At 18.7% G+C, this 14,289-nt stretch overlaps 5 protein-coding genes across 5 annotated transcripts; 2 read left to right on the top strand and 3 right to left on the bottom strand.

The window, feature by feature from the left end:
- Positions 1-41: 41 nt before the first annotated feature.
- PGAL8A_00430200 (conserved Plasmodium protein, unknown function) lies at positions 42-1,061 on the bottom strand (the record flags this gene model as incomplete). The annotated part of the gene is made up of 1 exon (XM_028673033.1): positions 42-1,061. One exon carries the CDS (start codon positions 1,059-1,061, stop codon positions 42-44), a length of 1,020 nt encoding a protein of 339 aa, XP_028529526.1.
- A 1,342-nt stretch (positions 1,062-2,403) lies between these two features.
- On the bottom strand, positions 2,404-3,517 carry PGAL8A_00430100 (conserved Plasmodium protein, unknown function; the record flags this gene model as incomplete). The annotated part of the gene is made up of 2 exons (XM_028673031.1): positions 2,404-2,822; positions 2,983-3,517. 2 exons carry the CDS (start codon positions 3,515-3,517, stop codon positions 2,404-2,406), a joined length of 954 nt encoding a protein of 317 aa, XP_028529525.1.
- Positions 3,518-4,350: 833 nt separating this feature from the next.
- On the top strand, positions 4,351-6,327 carry PGAL8A_00430000 (N-glycosylase/DNA lyase, putative; the record flags this gene model as incomplete). Its single annotated transcript, XM_028673030.1, has 1 exon — positions 4,351-6,327. The coding sequence occupies one exon, from the start codon at positions 4,351-4,353 to the stop codon at positions 6,325-6,327; it is 1,977 nt and encodes a 658-aa protein (XP_028529524.1).
- Positions 6,328-7,608: 1,281 nt separating this feature from the next.
- Positions 7,609-12,675, top strand: PGAL8A_00429900 (conserved Plasmodium protein, unknown function; the record flags this gene model as incomplete). The annotated part of the gene is made up of 1 exon (XM_028673029.1): positions 7,609-12,675. One exon carries the CDS (start codon positions 7,609-7,611, stop codon positions 12,673-12,675), a length of 5,067 nt encoding a protein of 1,688 aa, XP_028529523.1.
- A 299-nt stretch (positions 12,676-12,974) lies between these two features.
- PGAL8A_00429800 (conserved Plasmodium protein, unknown function) lies at positions 12,975-13,730 on the bottom strand (the record flags this gene model as incomplete). Its single annotated transcript, XM_028673028.1, has 1 exon — positions 12,975-13,730. One exon carries the CDS (start codon positions 13,728-13,730, stop codon positions 12,975-12,977), a length of 756 nt encoding a protein of 251 aa, XP_028529522.1.
- Positions 13,731-14,289: the final 559 nt, after the last annotated feature.

The following is a 14,289-nucleotide window of genomic DNA, read 5'->3' as shown; positions in this document are numbered from 1 at the left end:
AAATAATTAAAACTATTATTATTAAAAGTAAAAATTAATAATTAACTCCATGGAGTTAAAGGACGTAAAATTTGTAATATAAAAATTTCAGAATTATCTGCTGATTGATAAAATAATCCATCAAATTGCGTTGTACACTTAATAAAATAAAAAAAAAACATAAGAAGAAAGAATGTTACATTACTACCTATTGTAAATATTTGAGCATACTTATATAAATCACTAGTTTGAATGTCTTTATCATAAAATTCTTCTATATTTGTTGGAATATTTTCTAGACATCCTTCCATTTTCATGGCTTTTGCTTTTTCTGAAGCAAATCGATCATTTCTTAAATCTTTATATGCTATGCAAACTTTTAAATTATTAAAATTACATTGCTTATAGTTTTCTTTTCTAAAATCTGGAATAAATATAAAATAATTATGGTTTTTTAAATAATTGAGGTCATTACATTTACGAATATAAGTTATATTTGCGTTTCCTCTTTGTTCTGCTACTATATTCGTGCAAGCTGTTCTTTTACCCTCAAAAATTCTACAGTTGTTTACTACAAATGTGCCTGTGACATTTAAACGCTTCTTACACCACAAACTTGGGGTGACATATAGAGTAATTAAATTAAATAAATTTATAATAAACCATAAAACAAAAAGGATTGCTAGCACCCAAGGAAACCACTTGGCAGTGCAACCAATTCTTTTAATCCATTTTCCTAGTGACATAAAATCGTTAATTGTGAAATTTGAAAATATTGAACAAATTCTAGATAAAAAAAAGGCTAAAATACTTATGAAGCTAGTTAAAATAAGAAAAATTAATAAATCCGTTAACATAAAATTAATACTTGCATATTCACACGAATAATTTATAAAAAAATTGAAAGATTTGATAAATTGTTGAAATATTAAAGTGAATATAATGTTAAAAGCAGCTATAGTTGTTAAACAATTATAATAAAAACTAGCTCTCCAACTATGTCTTCTATAATTCCAATTTATGTAAAATTCATTAATCATTTTACCTATACGCCCAGGTTTTTTACTTTTTTTCTTATCCATTTTTTCAAAATAATAAATAAGAATAAAAATAGTAAAGTTATTTATAGAATTTCATCTTTTTTCTTTTTTTTATTTTAATTTTAAGGAATCAAATGCAAAAAGGTATATAAATTTGAATACCCCTTTTTACTTAAAATTTAAATTTCCTTTTAAATAGTTTTAATTTTCATTAATGTGAATTCATGTGTTGCTTCTCATTATATTTTTATTTTTTTTCTTTCTTTTATATATTAAATTTTAATACATTATTATTATGATTATCTAGTTTAACAATTAAAAAAAATTGGAATTTTATGAAAAAATAATTTTTTATTTAAAATTTTTTTTTATAATTATTTATTTACAGAAAATTTTATAATTATATTTATATAATTTTTTTCATTTTTAAATTCGTAAGAACAAAAATACATGATATATAAAAAATAGCATAAAAATACAACAGAGCTTAATAAGACATATAAAATTATATGCATATATATATTCCTCCTTTTTTTTTCTCTTTTTGTTATAAGATTGGCTCTGAAATTGTAATAAAAAATAGAATAAATCTAAAATAATGAATATAATAAATTTATCAAAATTTTCCATAAAAAAAAATAAATCTTAAAAAAAATGTAATATATGGCATAAGTTCATAAATTAAATATTCAATGTAACAAAAATAAAAGCAAAATAATATATTAGTGCATATTCGTGCATAACTAATTCAATTTGCATAAAAATTATATTTTCGTGTATCTTAATGATTTTTTAAAACCCTGAAATTTTTATTATATATATATTTTGAATACAAGAAAGAGAATTTTTTTTATATTTAATTATATTAATGGGATGAATTTATATATATATATATATATATATATATATATATATATTTTTATTTTAAACATGTAGAAATGAAAAGCTTTTTTATAAAAACAGTTATTTTATATCAATCATGAAACGTTTTTTTTAAATCATAATTCATGAGAAAAAATAGTTTTAGTTATGATTATATTTCTACATTCTTCTTTATAAAGTAACTCGAAAATAATATTGAATCAAATTGTATTTTGAAAAATTATTTAAAGTAGAATTTATAGCATTAAAAAATGAATGTAATAATAAAAATTAGTAAACATATTTGTATAAAAAAATTACATTAAATAAAATACAGTTATTTTAAATATTAATATACGTTTTATAAATTTATATTAATTTCTAAATTTTAAAAAAATGAAGAGGTTTAATTAATACCAAAAATAAAATGTGATTTGAATTAAATACAAATAAAATAGCTATTAATATATATAAAATATATGATATATAAAAAAAAGTATTTTAAATATGGCATATATACACATTATCTCCATACGTCTAAAAGACGGGTAAATTTAAAAAATAAATTTAATCTCTCTTCATTCATAATAAAAGATGAATCTATAGGTGTATTTACTTTTATAACAATTATAAATGTTAACAGTATTATAGTAGTAACCAACCAAAATAAAATAAACGATATGGAAAATAAATAAATATTACTTTTATGATCAGAATCCTCTAAAAAATATTGTTCTCTTAAATCAACTGTATTTCCAGAACAGTTTGGAAAGGATTCCCAAGAAGTCTGTTTATTTTTTATAAAATCAACAAAAAAATCACATAATTTTTTATCTTTTAAGGAACATACTAAATTTGGAGAGGATCGTACTAAAAATAGAAAGCTTTGAACTTTTAAAATGTTAAAATCATTGCAACTTTCTTTTTTTCTTAAAACTATCACTTCGTTAGTAATTTCGCACCCTTTTATAAAAAAAAAGTTTTTATGTAAACTATATTATATTATCTTTGTAAATTTAATGTAATTATAGGATCTTATTATGCAAAAAAAAATATATATATATATATATATATATTTGTGTGTGAAAAGGATATTATAAACCTGTAGCTCTGTTTTTAACTAAAAGGCAATTATTTAGAGCATCCATTCCATATATATTATACTTTAAACTACACCATTTGTTAGGACTAGAAAAAATGGTAATAATATTAATTATAAGGAAAAATAACCAAGACATATATATTAAAGACAAAATCCAAGAAATATATTTTATTAAGAATCCAACAACGGTGTAATAAATTCCTAAATTGAAAAATTCACTATTAGTAAAGTTTGAATATAAATACGTTAAACGAGAAAAGAAAAAATTGATGAATCCCATTAAAATTATAAATATTAATACTTCCATGTACCTACTTTGCACTGACATAATTCTAGAAGAACTACAAGAATGGTTACTAAACTTTTCTCTAGATATCAAAATCCTAACAATTAGTGTGTACACTATACCAAATACTAATAATATATAAAAAATACTAAAAAAAAAGCTATACCTCCAAACGAATTTTTTTTTTTTCCAATTAGACACAACATATTTATTTTCAATAAAGGAATTCAGTTTTTCTAAATACAACATTTTTTTTTATTTTAAAAAAATAAAATAAAAGAAAAATATATATGTAGGAAGAAATATTGCCATAAATAGAAATGCAAAATTATTATTTTTTTTTTTTTTTCAAAAGGTATATTTAAATATATTTTTTTAAGAATATAAGTATCTATGATAAAATTATTGTAAATCAACACACATAATTTAAGTACAAAGGGTATTATTACAGAGATTTAAATAGGAGAAAATAAGTAAAATAATAAAGCAATAACATATATAATTTTAATTACATATTTTATTAATACCTAAAAATAACATCATTATATATAGATATTATAAATAAAATTATTTACAAAATAACGAAATTTTTTATATTATTTAATTTTCCCATTAATATTAAAAAAAATAAAATTATATTAAAATCTTTTTCATTATATTTGTACATAACAAAGACAATTTTGATTTTTGAGATAAAATTAATTTTATAAACTACAAATTTTAATTCTTTTTTCTTTTTTTTTCTTCAATGGTTAAATTCAGTTTGAAATATTTTATTAGGAAAGAAATAAATATGTTTCCTTTTTTTTATAAGTATTCGGAAAAATATTAAATAATATGAAAAAGAAAAAAGACTGTACATATTTATATAAAAATAATATCATGATCTACTCAAAATAGTTAAATTTTAGAGTTAAAAAATAAAATATATATATGTATTTAAAAAATGTATATTTTTAATTTAAAATTTTTTTAAATGTATATGTTTTTAAATAAATTATTTTTTTTTTTTTTTTTATAAAGAAATTTCATATTTATTCAAAGTATGGAATTTTTATAAATAAATTCCTTTTCATATTATAATGAAAATTTATTATATATTTTGGGTTTTATCAATAAAGTATATTTATATTTGCAAATATATAAACAAAAATAAACAAACAAGTTTAAATAATATAAGTAATATTCATGGAATAAAATATAATTTAAAAGTTGAAAATAAAATGAAGAAAAAAATTTTTCTTAAAATTAAAAGGGAAAATATTAAGAAAAAGAAAATTTTAAATACAAAAATTAATGGTTTTACATTTTTAAATAATATGCAAATTATTAAAAAAAAAAAATTTACTAAAATTAGTGAGAATAATTTACTTAATAACAATATAAAGGACGAGAAAATATATGAATACCATGAAGAAAATAATGAAGAAAATAATAAAGAAAATAATTACGAAAAAAATGAATATGAATCAAAAGAAATACATTATATAATAAATAATTACGAAAAAAATTGGTATACTTTAAATGTTACTAAAAATGATTTACAGTTGATATACTGTTTCCTAATAGGGCAAGAGTTTTGTTTTAGTGAAGTTGAATGTAACAAATATATTGGCTTAATAAATAAAAAAATATTTTTATTTAAAGAAACAGAAAACAATATTTTTTATCAATGTCTATATGACAATAAAATTACCCTACATAGCAAAAAAAATAATATTGAAATATTAAACTGTGACACTAATGAAAATCAAAGCAACTATGAAAAGGAATTACAAGACTTTTTTAATTTGAAATTTCCTTTGGATAAAAATATGGAAGCATGGAAGAAAAAAGATAAAAGAATGAATGAAATTTCTAATAAAATAAAGGGACTACGAATATTAAAAGTAGACCCAGTTGAGTCTTTTTTCGCTTTTCTTTGTTCATCTAACAATAATATTCCAAGAATAACATTAATGATTGATTGTTTAAAAAGGCGTTATGGTAAATTTCTAGCTACAATTATTTTTCAAGATAATGATATAATTATAAAAACTAAAAATGAAATGGAACGCATAAAAGAAGAAAGTAACACTATTTCAAATATGAAAAAAATACATTATGAAAATCTAAAAATAAAAAAAGAGAATTATGAAAATATAAAGAAAAATATAAAAACAGAGGATGATGAAACAATAAATAAAAATATAAAAAATAAAAGCTATCAAAGTATAAAAGTTAATGTAAAAACTGAAAATGATGAATATATAAATAAAAATATAGAAAAAAATAGATTTAAAAGTACACAAAAAAAAACAAAAATAGAAAGTGATAAATATTTAAATAATGATTTGTATAGTGGGAAAAATGAATTATTATGTGATGATAATAAAACATTTTATGAAAATGTAAAAAAAATGATAAAAGAAGAAAGAAAAATGAAAACTTTTGATTTTTACGAATTTCCAAAAATTGAAACTTTGTCTAAATTAAAGGAAGAAGATCTAAGGAGTTTAGGGTTCGGCTACAGAAGTAATTATATTATAGAGAGTGCAAAAATGTTAACAAAAATGGGAAATGAAAAATGGATAGAAGACTTAAGAAAAGAAGAAAAAACAAAAGATTGCATAGATAAATTAGTTAAATTTCCTGGTATAGGTTTAAAAGTAGCTAACTGTATTTGCCTTTTTGGTCTGAATAGATTTGATTGTATACCCATAGATACTCATATTTATGACATTATTTACAAATATTATAATAACTTAATAGAAAATGTAGATAATAATGATTCCATTAATAAGAATAAATATAGTAAAAAGAATTTACATACAAACAAAAATACAAGAGAAAACGCAAATGATAAACATATAAAAATTCCACAAATTTTAGATAATGTAAAAATAAATGATCAAGCATATCGTATACAGAATACGAAACAGAAAAAGAAAACTTTAACGAAATCGTTATATATAAAATTATTTACAAAACTCAAAAATTTATTTGGCCCTAATTGTGGGTGGGCACAAACAATTCTATTTGTATCTGAATTAAAAAAATTTGGTCATTTGTTTGAATAAAAATATATATACAATGAATTAAATAAAATAAGTAAATTAATTTAGAAATTTTAATTTTTCTATTGTCTTTAATGTTTAACAATGACAAAAAAAAGAAAAAAAAAAAAAAATACTTTTTAAATTGTCTAATAAAATAAAATTTTTAACTAAAATCCAAAATATAAAAAAAGTTTTTATTGTATTTAATTTACAAAGTTATTATTTTTAGTATTTGTGAATTTTTTTGTATTTAATTTTTAAATTTATTTAAAACTGTCTATTTTTAATAATTTTTATAAATTTTTCATTGATTTCAAGCAACTAATTATTTTTAAATTAATTTGAAATTAAATATATCTTATATATATTTTTGGCATTTAAATTTTAATATTATAATTTTTTATATACATTTTTTTTTTAAATTACACACAAAAAAATCTTTTATAAAAATCTTATACTTAAATTATTTGATTAATATTTTCTTAATTGATATTAAAAAAAAAAATTATATATATATATAGATATATAAGAATATATATATATATAAATAAAAGGGTAGATAAATTATATATTACTTTTTTTTTGCTTTTATATTATGCTAAAATATTTACCAATAAAAAAAAAAAAAATAAAAAAAAAAAAAAAAAGCAGTAAAATATTTTTCATTAAATAAATTAAAATTTTTATTTATTAATTATACAAAAAAAGAAAATACGTATGCTTCATTTAAAACTTCATTTTCTTAGAATACTAAATACTTTTTATTCATAAATCTTTTTTTTTTTTTTAATATCCATATGATAATTTCATATTTTTTTTGTATTTAAATATATTTACACAGTTATATTTATTGGTATTAAAGAAAATTATAGTAATATTTTTGTATTCCTTGTTTAATTTTAAAGTAAATATAAAATAATTTAAAAATATATATTTGTAGTTTCTTCATTTAAACATTTATATGATATTAATTGTATTTCTTTTTTTTTTTTTTTTTTTTAATAAAATTTTGTTTTAAATTTATAATTTTTTTTTTTTTTAATTTTTTTTTTAAATTCACAATTTTTTTTTTTTTTTTTTTTATCTTTATATCGAAGTTTATGCATATTTTAATATATTTTTTAAATATGAAAATTGTTGGAAAAATAAAAGATGATTATATAGGTAAATATGTGTGTATTAAATTATAATATACATACAAAGAAAAATATATATATATATATTTTTTTTTTTTTTTTTTTGAAACCATCCGTTTTTTCTTTTCTATTATGAAAAATTTCTTCTTGTTAACTAATTAGAATAATGAAATCTTATAGACTTAAAAAAACAAATGAAAAAAAAGAGGATGAAAAAACTAAAGATATTGGTGATAATATAAGCAATTTGATAAGTTTAAAGATTAGAAATGAAAATATACATATAAAAAATATTATAAGAACAATACACTATGTTTATACAAATAAATACGATAGTGAAACAGGTTTTTCCTATATTAAAGACATATTAAAAAATATCATTAAAGGTAATGTTTACGATATTGAATATAAAAAGTACATAAATAAAAATTGCATTTATGAATTGTGTTCTAGAATACTTTTAAATATCATAAAAACTAATGTTAAAGATGATAATTTTAATAAAATAGTAGAATTTTTATTTGATATATTATATTATTGTGATATAATAATGAGTGAAAAGAAAAAAGTAAAAAGTATTAACACAGAAATTAATAGTAATCAAGAATATGAATTAATCACCAAATTATGGAATAGATTATTGGATAATATATTTATTAAAGATAAGAAACAAAGAATTAATTTATGTAAAGTTATAAAAACTTTAGTTAAGAAAGCCTGTGCTTTACAAATTGATGTTTCTAACAAATTGTGTAAAAAACACGCTAACATATTTTTATCTCTATTAAATGACAAAGATCATAATATTAGAGTATTATGTTTAATCATACTAGAACCATTTCAAGATTTCAATACTAAAGGAAGTTACTTGAAATGTCTGGATGATTCTCATTATATTGTAAGAATAAATGCTATAAAAAATATTTCAATAAATGTGGAAGATAATAATTTTGATCATTTAGTAATTTTAAAAAACTTTTTAATTAGAATAAATGATATTAATCATAATGTAAGAATAAGTGTATATGAAAAATTGAAGAATTATTATTTTTACATTCCTTCTGATATGAAATTTGAGTTATTATTATGTGGATTAAATGATAAAGATAAATTAGTACGTGAAAGTTGTTATAGTATGATTATACATTGGATACAACTATTTGATGATAAAATAGAAAATTTACTATTGCATTTAATAAATAGTGACATAGATAATGATATAATAGTGGAACAAATATGTAAAATTCATTTAAATAATGTAAGAAAAGGTAATATAAAAAGTAGTACTATAGAGGTTGATGAAGATAGAAAAGTTTTTGAAAATAATAATAATTCTGAAGAAAAAAACTCTACTTACAATAATTATGATTGTTCTTATAATGAATCATGGTTTAATTATTGCATAAATAATCTATTTTCACTAAATACAGCAGAATTATATATTCTACGAGTATACGTTCAACATTTCTCTGATGAGCAAGAGAAAGAAAAAATTGATGCTCTAAAAGTAATTAATACCATATATTATTATCTGTATTTGAGTAAATTTAATGAAAAATTATATTATAATAGAAAAAATTATATTAACTGTATTGAAAATAATGAAAGTGATCAAGCGGATAGTCAAAATTTGTTTTGTTCTTGTGGAAAAAATAAGATAGATATAAAAGTATTAGAAGAAAATAGAAAAAAAAAGTTTATAGATACTTCAATTTTTGATGATACATACTGTGATAAATGTCTATATTATACAACAGCTAAAAAGAGTGAATCACATAACAATAGTAATGATAAAAATGAAACAGGAGACAATAATGCAGATTCTAATATTCAAGAAAATGTACTAATAAATGAAGATAATATAAATGAAAATTATAATTACATTTGTAATATAAAAAATTTATTACTCATATGTAAATATTTAGATATAATAGAAATATATCAAGTAGAAAAAATTTTAAAATGTTGTGAAACAATTTTATTAACAGGACCGTTAAGAGAAGTTATTATAAAATGTATGTTAAATAATACAGGGGTAAATTACTATAAATTGCAAAAAGGACATATTACATGCGCATATTGGTTAAGTAATAGTTATATATATGCATGTTTAGAATTATTAAGACAAATGATTTATATAAAAAACAAAAATAGTGATATAAATGATATAGAAATAAATTTAACCAATCAAATATTAAGTATAATATCTGAAATTAAGGAGCCTTTTGATGATACAGAAAATGATAATCCATTTTTAGACAATAATATTAATTTAATGGAGGATGAAAAAAAATTAAGTAAAAATATAGGTAAAAATGAAAAAATTGAAAAAAATCCTTTAACACTCTTATTTAATAATATAATGAATGTAGAAAATGACACTATCTTTGATATAATAAGAAAAAAAAATTTAAATACTTTATCTATTGAGCATTTATTAATATTATGTAAAAAAATGCAACATAAATTAGATGTAACTGAAGCAAAAATCAAAGATTTAACAGAAATGGAGAAAGAAAAGGAAAATGAAAAAAATGAAAAAAATGAAAAAAATGAAACATTAAATAATGTAATGTTAGAAAAAGACAAAATTAATAAACAGATGAATGAAACAAATGATATTAATGCATTCCATGAACAAATTAGGATGCATACACAAATTTTTTTAAAACAAATAACTATGTTAAGCTTATTAAGATTAGAATTAAAAAGAAGATGGTTAAGGATTTTATTTATATTAGAGTGTTTTTTATGTAAAAGCAAATCACATTGTTCTTTTGATTCAGCTCTTCGTGAATTTCCAAATGAGTTATTATTACCTGCTTTAAATTTTTGTTGTTCTATTATGCCAGATTGGGATGATAAAGAAATAGAAGATCAATTTTACGACATTATTGTTTCTAAATGTTTAGGAAATTGGTGTATGTTTATAAGTAATGATGAAGAATTAAAAAAGCAAATATATGCTTATAAAACAGCTATTGCAGATACGTGTGATGTTTTAAATAATTGCTTATTGAATATTGAAAAAATTCACTCTAATATTTATCCGAATATATATAATAAAGCTAATATTGATATAATGACTCATACAGAAAAAGTATTTAATAAAAATACAACATGTGAGGAAGAAAATAAAAAAGTAGATAATGATGAAGATATAAATAATAATTATATATTTTATGAATATAATACTCCAAATGAACATTTATTAAATTACTTCTCCTCTAATCAAGATGCATGGTATGAATATAAAGAATTATTAGAAAAGTTAGAAATAAATTCTTTAAGATGTGAAATATATATATGTGTATTGGGAGATTTATTAATGACTCATCCAAATTTAAATAATGATGAATTAATTATAGATGCTGTAGAAAACTTATGGAGTTATTTAAATGGAACTATAAATACAAGTAAATATATTCAATCTATTTGCTTAAGAGTTTGTTGTAAATTGTTGCTAACAGAATATTTAGGAAATCATATTTATAAATTATCTAATGATGAATTATTCAGTTTAATGAAAGCGTCGTCTTCTAAACTAAGAGCACTATTTGAAATGTGTTTCCTAATGTCTCCATCTACTTATAGCTGTATTCAAGACTACAAAAAAATTAGCACTTTTAATATTACTAATATTAACTCACATGATAAGATATTTTTATTTTCTATTTTTTCTATGTATCCATCAATGAGTGAAACTAATTTATTAATTTTTCATTATACTTTTGAAGAAGTTATTTTAAAAACATGTGAAGGAGTTTTAAAATATAAACTAAAAACCATCAATTTTACAAATATACTCACATTTATGATTTTCACTTTATTACATAAAGCCAATATCAACTTTTTAGTAGCAAATTTTGCAAAATATATAAAGTGGATTCTTCTTATTATCATAGAAAAAGGAATAGCGTTAACTAATAGATCTAACATAATAGAATTGATATATAAAGTGATTCAAATATACCTCTTTCATGATCTTAGTGATATTAATAGTTTAGAAAAGAAGAGGAATTATGAGACAAGAGAAGTTAAAAAGAGAGGAAGAAAAAGAAAAGTTAATCCATTAGAAGAAAAAGTTGAAAAAAAAGAAATAGAAAAGGATATTGAAAAGGAATTTGAAAAGGAAATGGAAAAAGAGATGGAAAAAGAAATAGATAAAGAAAAAGGTGAAAAGGAAAATGAAAATGATCTAGAAAAAGAGAAAAAAAATTATACTATATGTTTTAAAAGTGTTCAAACCAATGTAAACACTACTATTAAAGATTTAAAAATTCTTTTTGTGTTAGTTAATTTTTGTATGCATTCTTCTGATATCATTAGAGCAAAAAATGAACTGAAGTATTGTGAAATTATGAAGGAACAAATAGAAAAAAAAATAGAGGAAATAAAAAATTATTTTGTTAAGAAAAATTTTATTGTAACTGAAAATAATGATGAAAAAAGGGAAAATGAAGAAAATAAGAATAATGATAATTTATTAGATTTAAAACAAATTGATTCATTAACAGAAGATTCAATTTATCAAGAAATTATTGAAGATTATGCAAATTATATAGGAAAATTAAGTTCAAGAGATTTTTCATATCCAATAATACCAAGAGATTTAGATAATGCTAATGAAGGTGAAATGTCAAAACAAGAAATATTGGATCAGATTAATAATTCATGCACATATGATGAACCCGAAAATGATAATTCTCAGAAGATTATTAGAAAGAGAGGAAGAAAAAAAAAGAACGTTAATATAGAAAATGAATCGTTTAATGATTTTAATGAGAAAGATAAAGAATTACAAATAATGAATGAAAAAAAAATTAATAAATATAGTGAAAATAATATGACCATTAATGAAAATAACTCACTTAAAAGTAATATGGAAAATATAATACAAAATAAAAAAAAACAATTAACATATGAAAATGAAAATAAAGAAAATAAAAAAGATACAGAAAAAAAAAGTGACAATTTTCATAACACAATTAATACCAAAAGCAATATTAAAAATAAGTTTACTGAACTAAATTTAAGTTCAAGTGAAGAAACACAAAATAGAGATTGTAATTCTAGCTTAAATGATTATGAAAGTATGAAAAATTATACTGATTTAAATGATGAAAGTAGCAGTTATAGTAGTTTTAATAGCAATGATTCGACTGCAATTGCATTTAAAAGATTAAATAAGTTAAAAAGAACTAGCTATTCAAGTGTTGTTTCTAAATTTTAAATTTTATTTTAAAATTTTATAAAATTTATTTTATTTTATTTTATTTTATTTTATTTTTTTTTTTTTTTTTTTTCAATAGTGGATTTAAACGTAAAATTTATTTCAAACATAAAGGTTCTTTAAAATAAAATATATATGTACACTTGCATTATATATTTGTAGACATTTATTTTAATTTGTATTTATAAAAAAATCAAAGACAAATAAAAAATTTTAATAATATACAAAAAATTTTTTTAGAGTATATGTACTTCTATGTATATATATATATAATATTTTTAGATTCTTTTTTTATTAAATCAATTATCTATTGTTTTCATAATTTGATCAATAACTTGTATAATTGTTGGATCATTTATATAATGAGATAAATACGATATTTTATCATTTGACGATGTAAACTGCTTAAAAATTGAACGAACATACTTATTTTTTAGCAGTAACTTTAATTCTAAATCTTCTTTTAACTTATACTTTTGCTCTTCTGTAAGGATATTATCTTCTGTGTAATCTTCATTCGATTCATAGATTTTATTATTATTTAAAACATAAAAGTTATTATTTATTAAACTACCATGATTATCACTATTTGTATTTTTTATTTCATTTAATTTTTTTTTTTTTTTCTTACAACAATCTTTTTTATTATGTTTATTAAAGCATTGTAAGGAGCAATAATATTCATAACAACATGTAAATTTATACTTTTTTTCATTTTTTAAACATATAATACATAAGTTTTCATTATTTTTAACTTTTTTATTATTAAAAATGGAATCATTACAAATTTTTCTTTTCTTAATAATTGAATTATTGTTAATCATTTTTTCTAATTCTTTTTCATTTTTTAAAAGATTATTATTATTTAAGGATGAAAAATATTCTTTTTCGTTATCCTCTTCTATAGCTTCATCACATAAATATAAATCATTTCCAAAATTATCAAATGTTCTATCCACATTTAAGTAATTAATATCATGATAACTTACATTATTCTCAAAATTATTCGGATAATTTTCTAAATCGCAACTGTAGTTATATTCATATTCATCCATGTCTTCTTAAAATTTCACATATATTTTATAAGGATACAAAAATATATTAAAAAATGAACAAAAAAAAATTTTTATATTATTATTTATATATCATAAAAAAATAGTTCAACTTTTAAATGCGTATAGATGGAAAAGCTAAAAAATAAAAAAAAAATAGAACAAGTAAATTATTTCTACTAAATAGTGTTCTTACAATAAACATTAAAAATTCTATTTTTATAAACTAAAAATATAATTCTCATAAAAACTTTAACAAAAACAAAACTTTAAAAAAAAAGGTATTCAAATTATATTAAAAGAAAAAGAAGTTTATTTTCAACTGAAGTAATAAATACAATTTTTGCAAAAAAAAAAAAAAAAAAAAAAAAAAAAAAAAATAGTATTTGTTAATAATTTTAAATAGGAAATAAATTACAATTTTTAAAAATTTTAAAATTATTCTAACAAAATGATTCAAGTTTTTTTTTTTTTTTTTTAAGTGAAATTATATTTTATTTTTTATAATGTTTCACTTTAAAATTAATAAAAAATACATCTTAAAAAAAAAAAAAAAAAAAAA

The sequence above is a fragment of the Plasmodium gallinaceum genome (assembly GCF_900005855.1).
Source record: "Plasmodium gallinaceum strain 8A genome assembly, contig: PGAL8A_v1_119, whole genome shotgun sequence".
NCBI lineage: Eukaryota > Apicomplexa > Aconoidasida > Haemosporida > Plasmodiidae > Plasmodium > Plasmodium gallinaceum.
The sequence above is the reverse complement of the archived record's forward strand: the minus strand, read 5'-3'. Positions and strand labels throughout refer to the sequence as shown.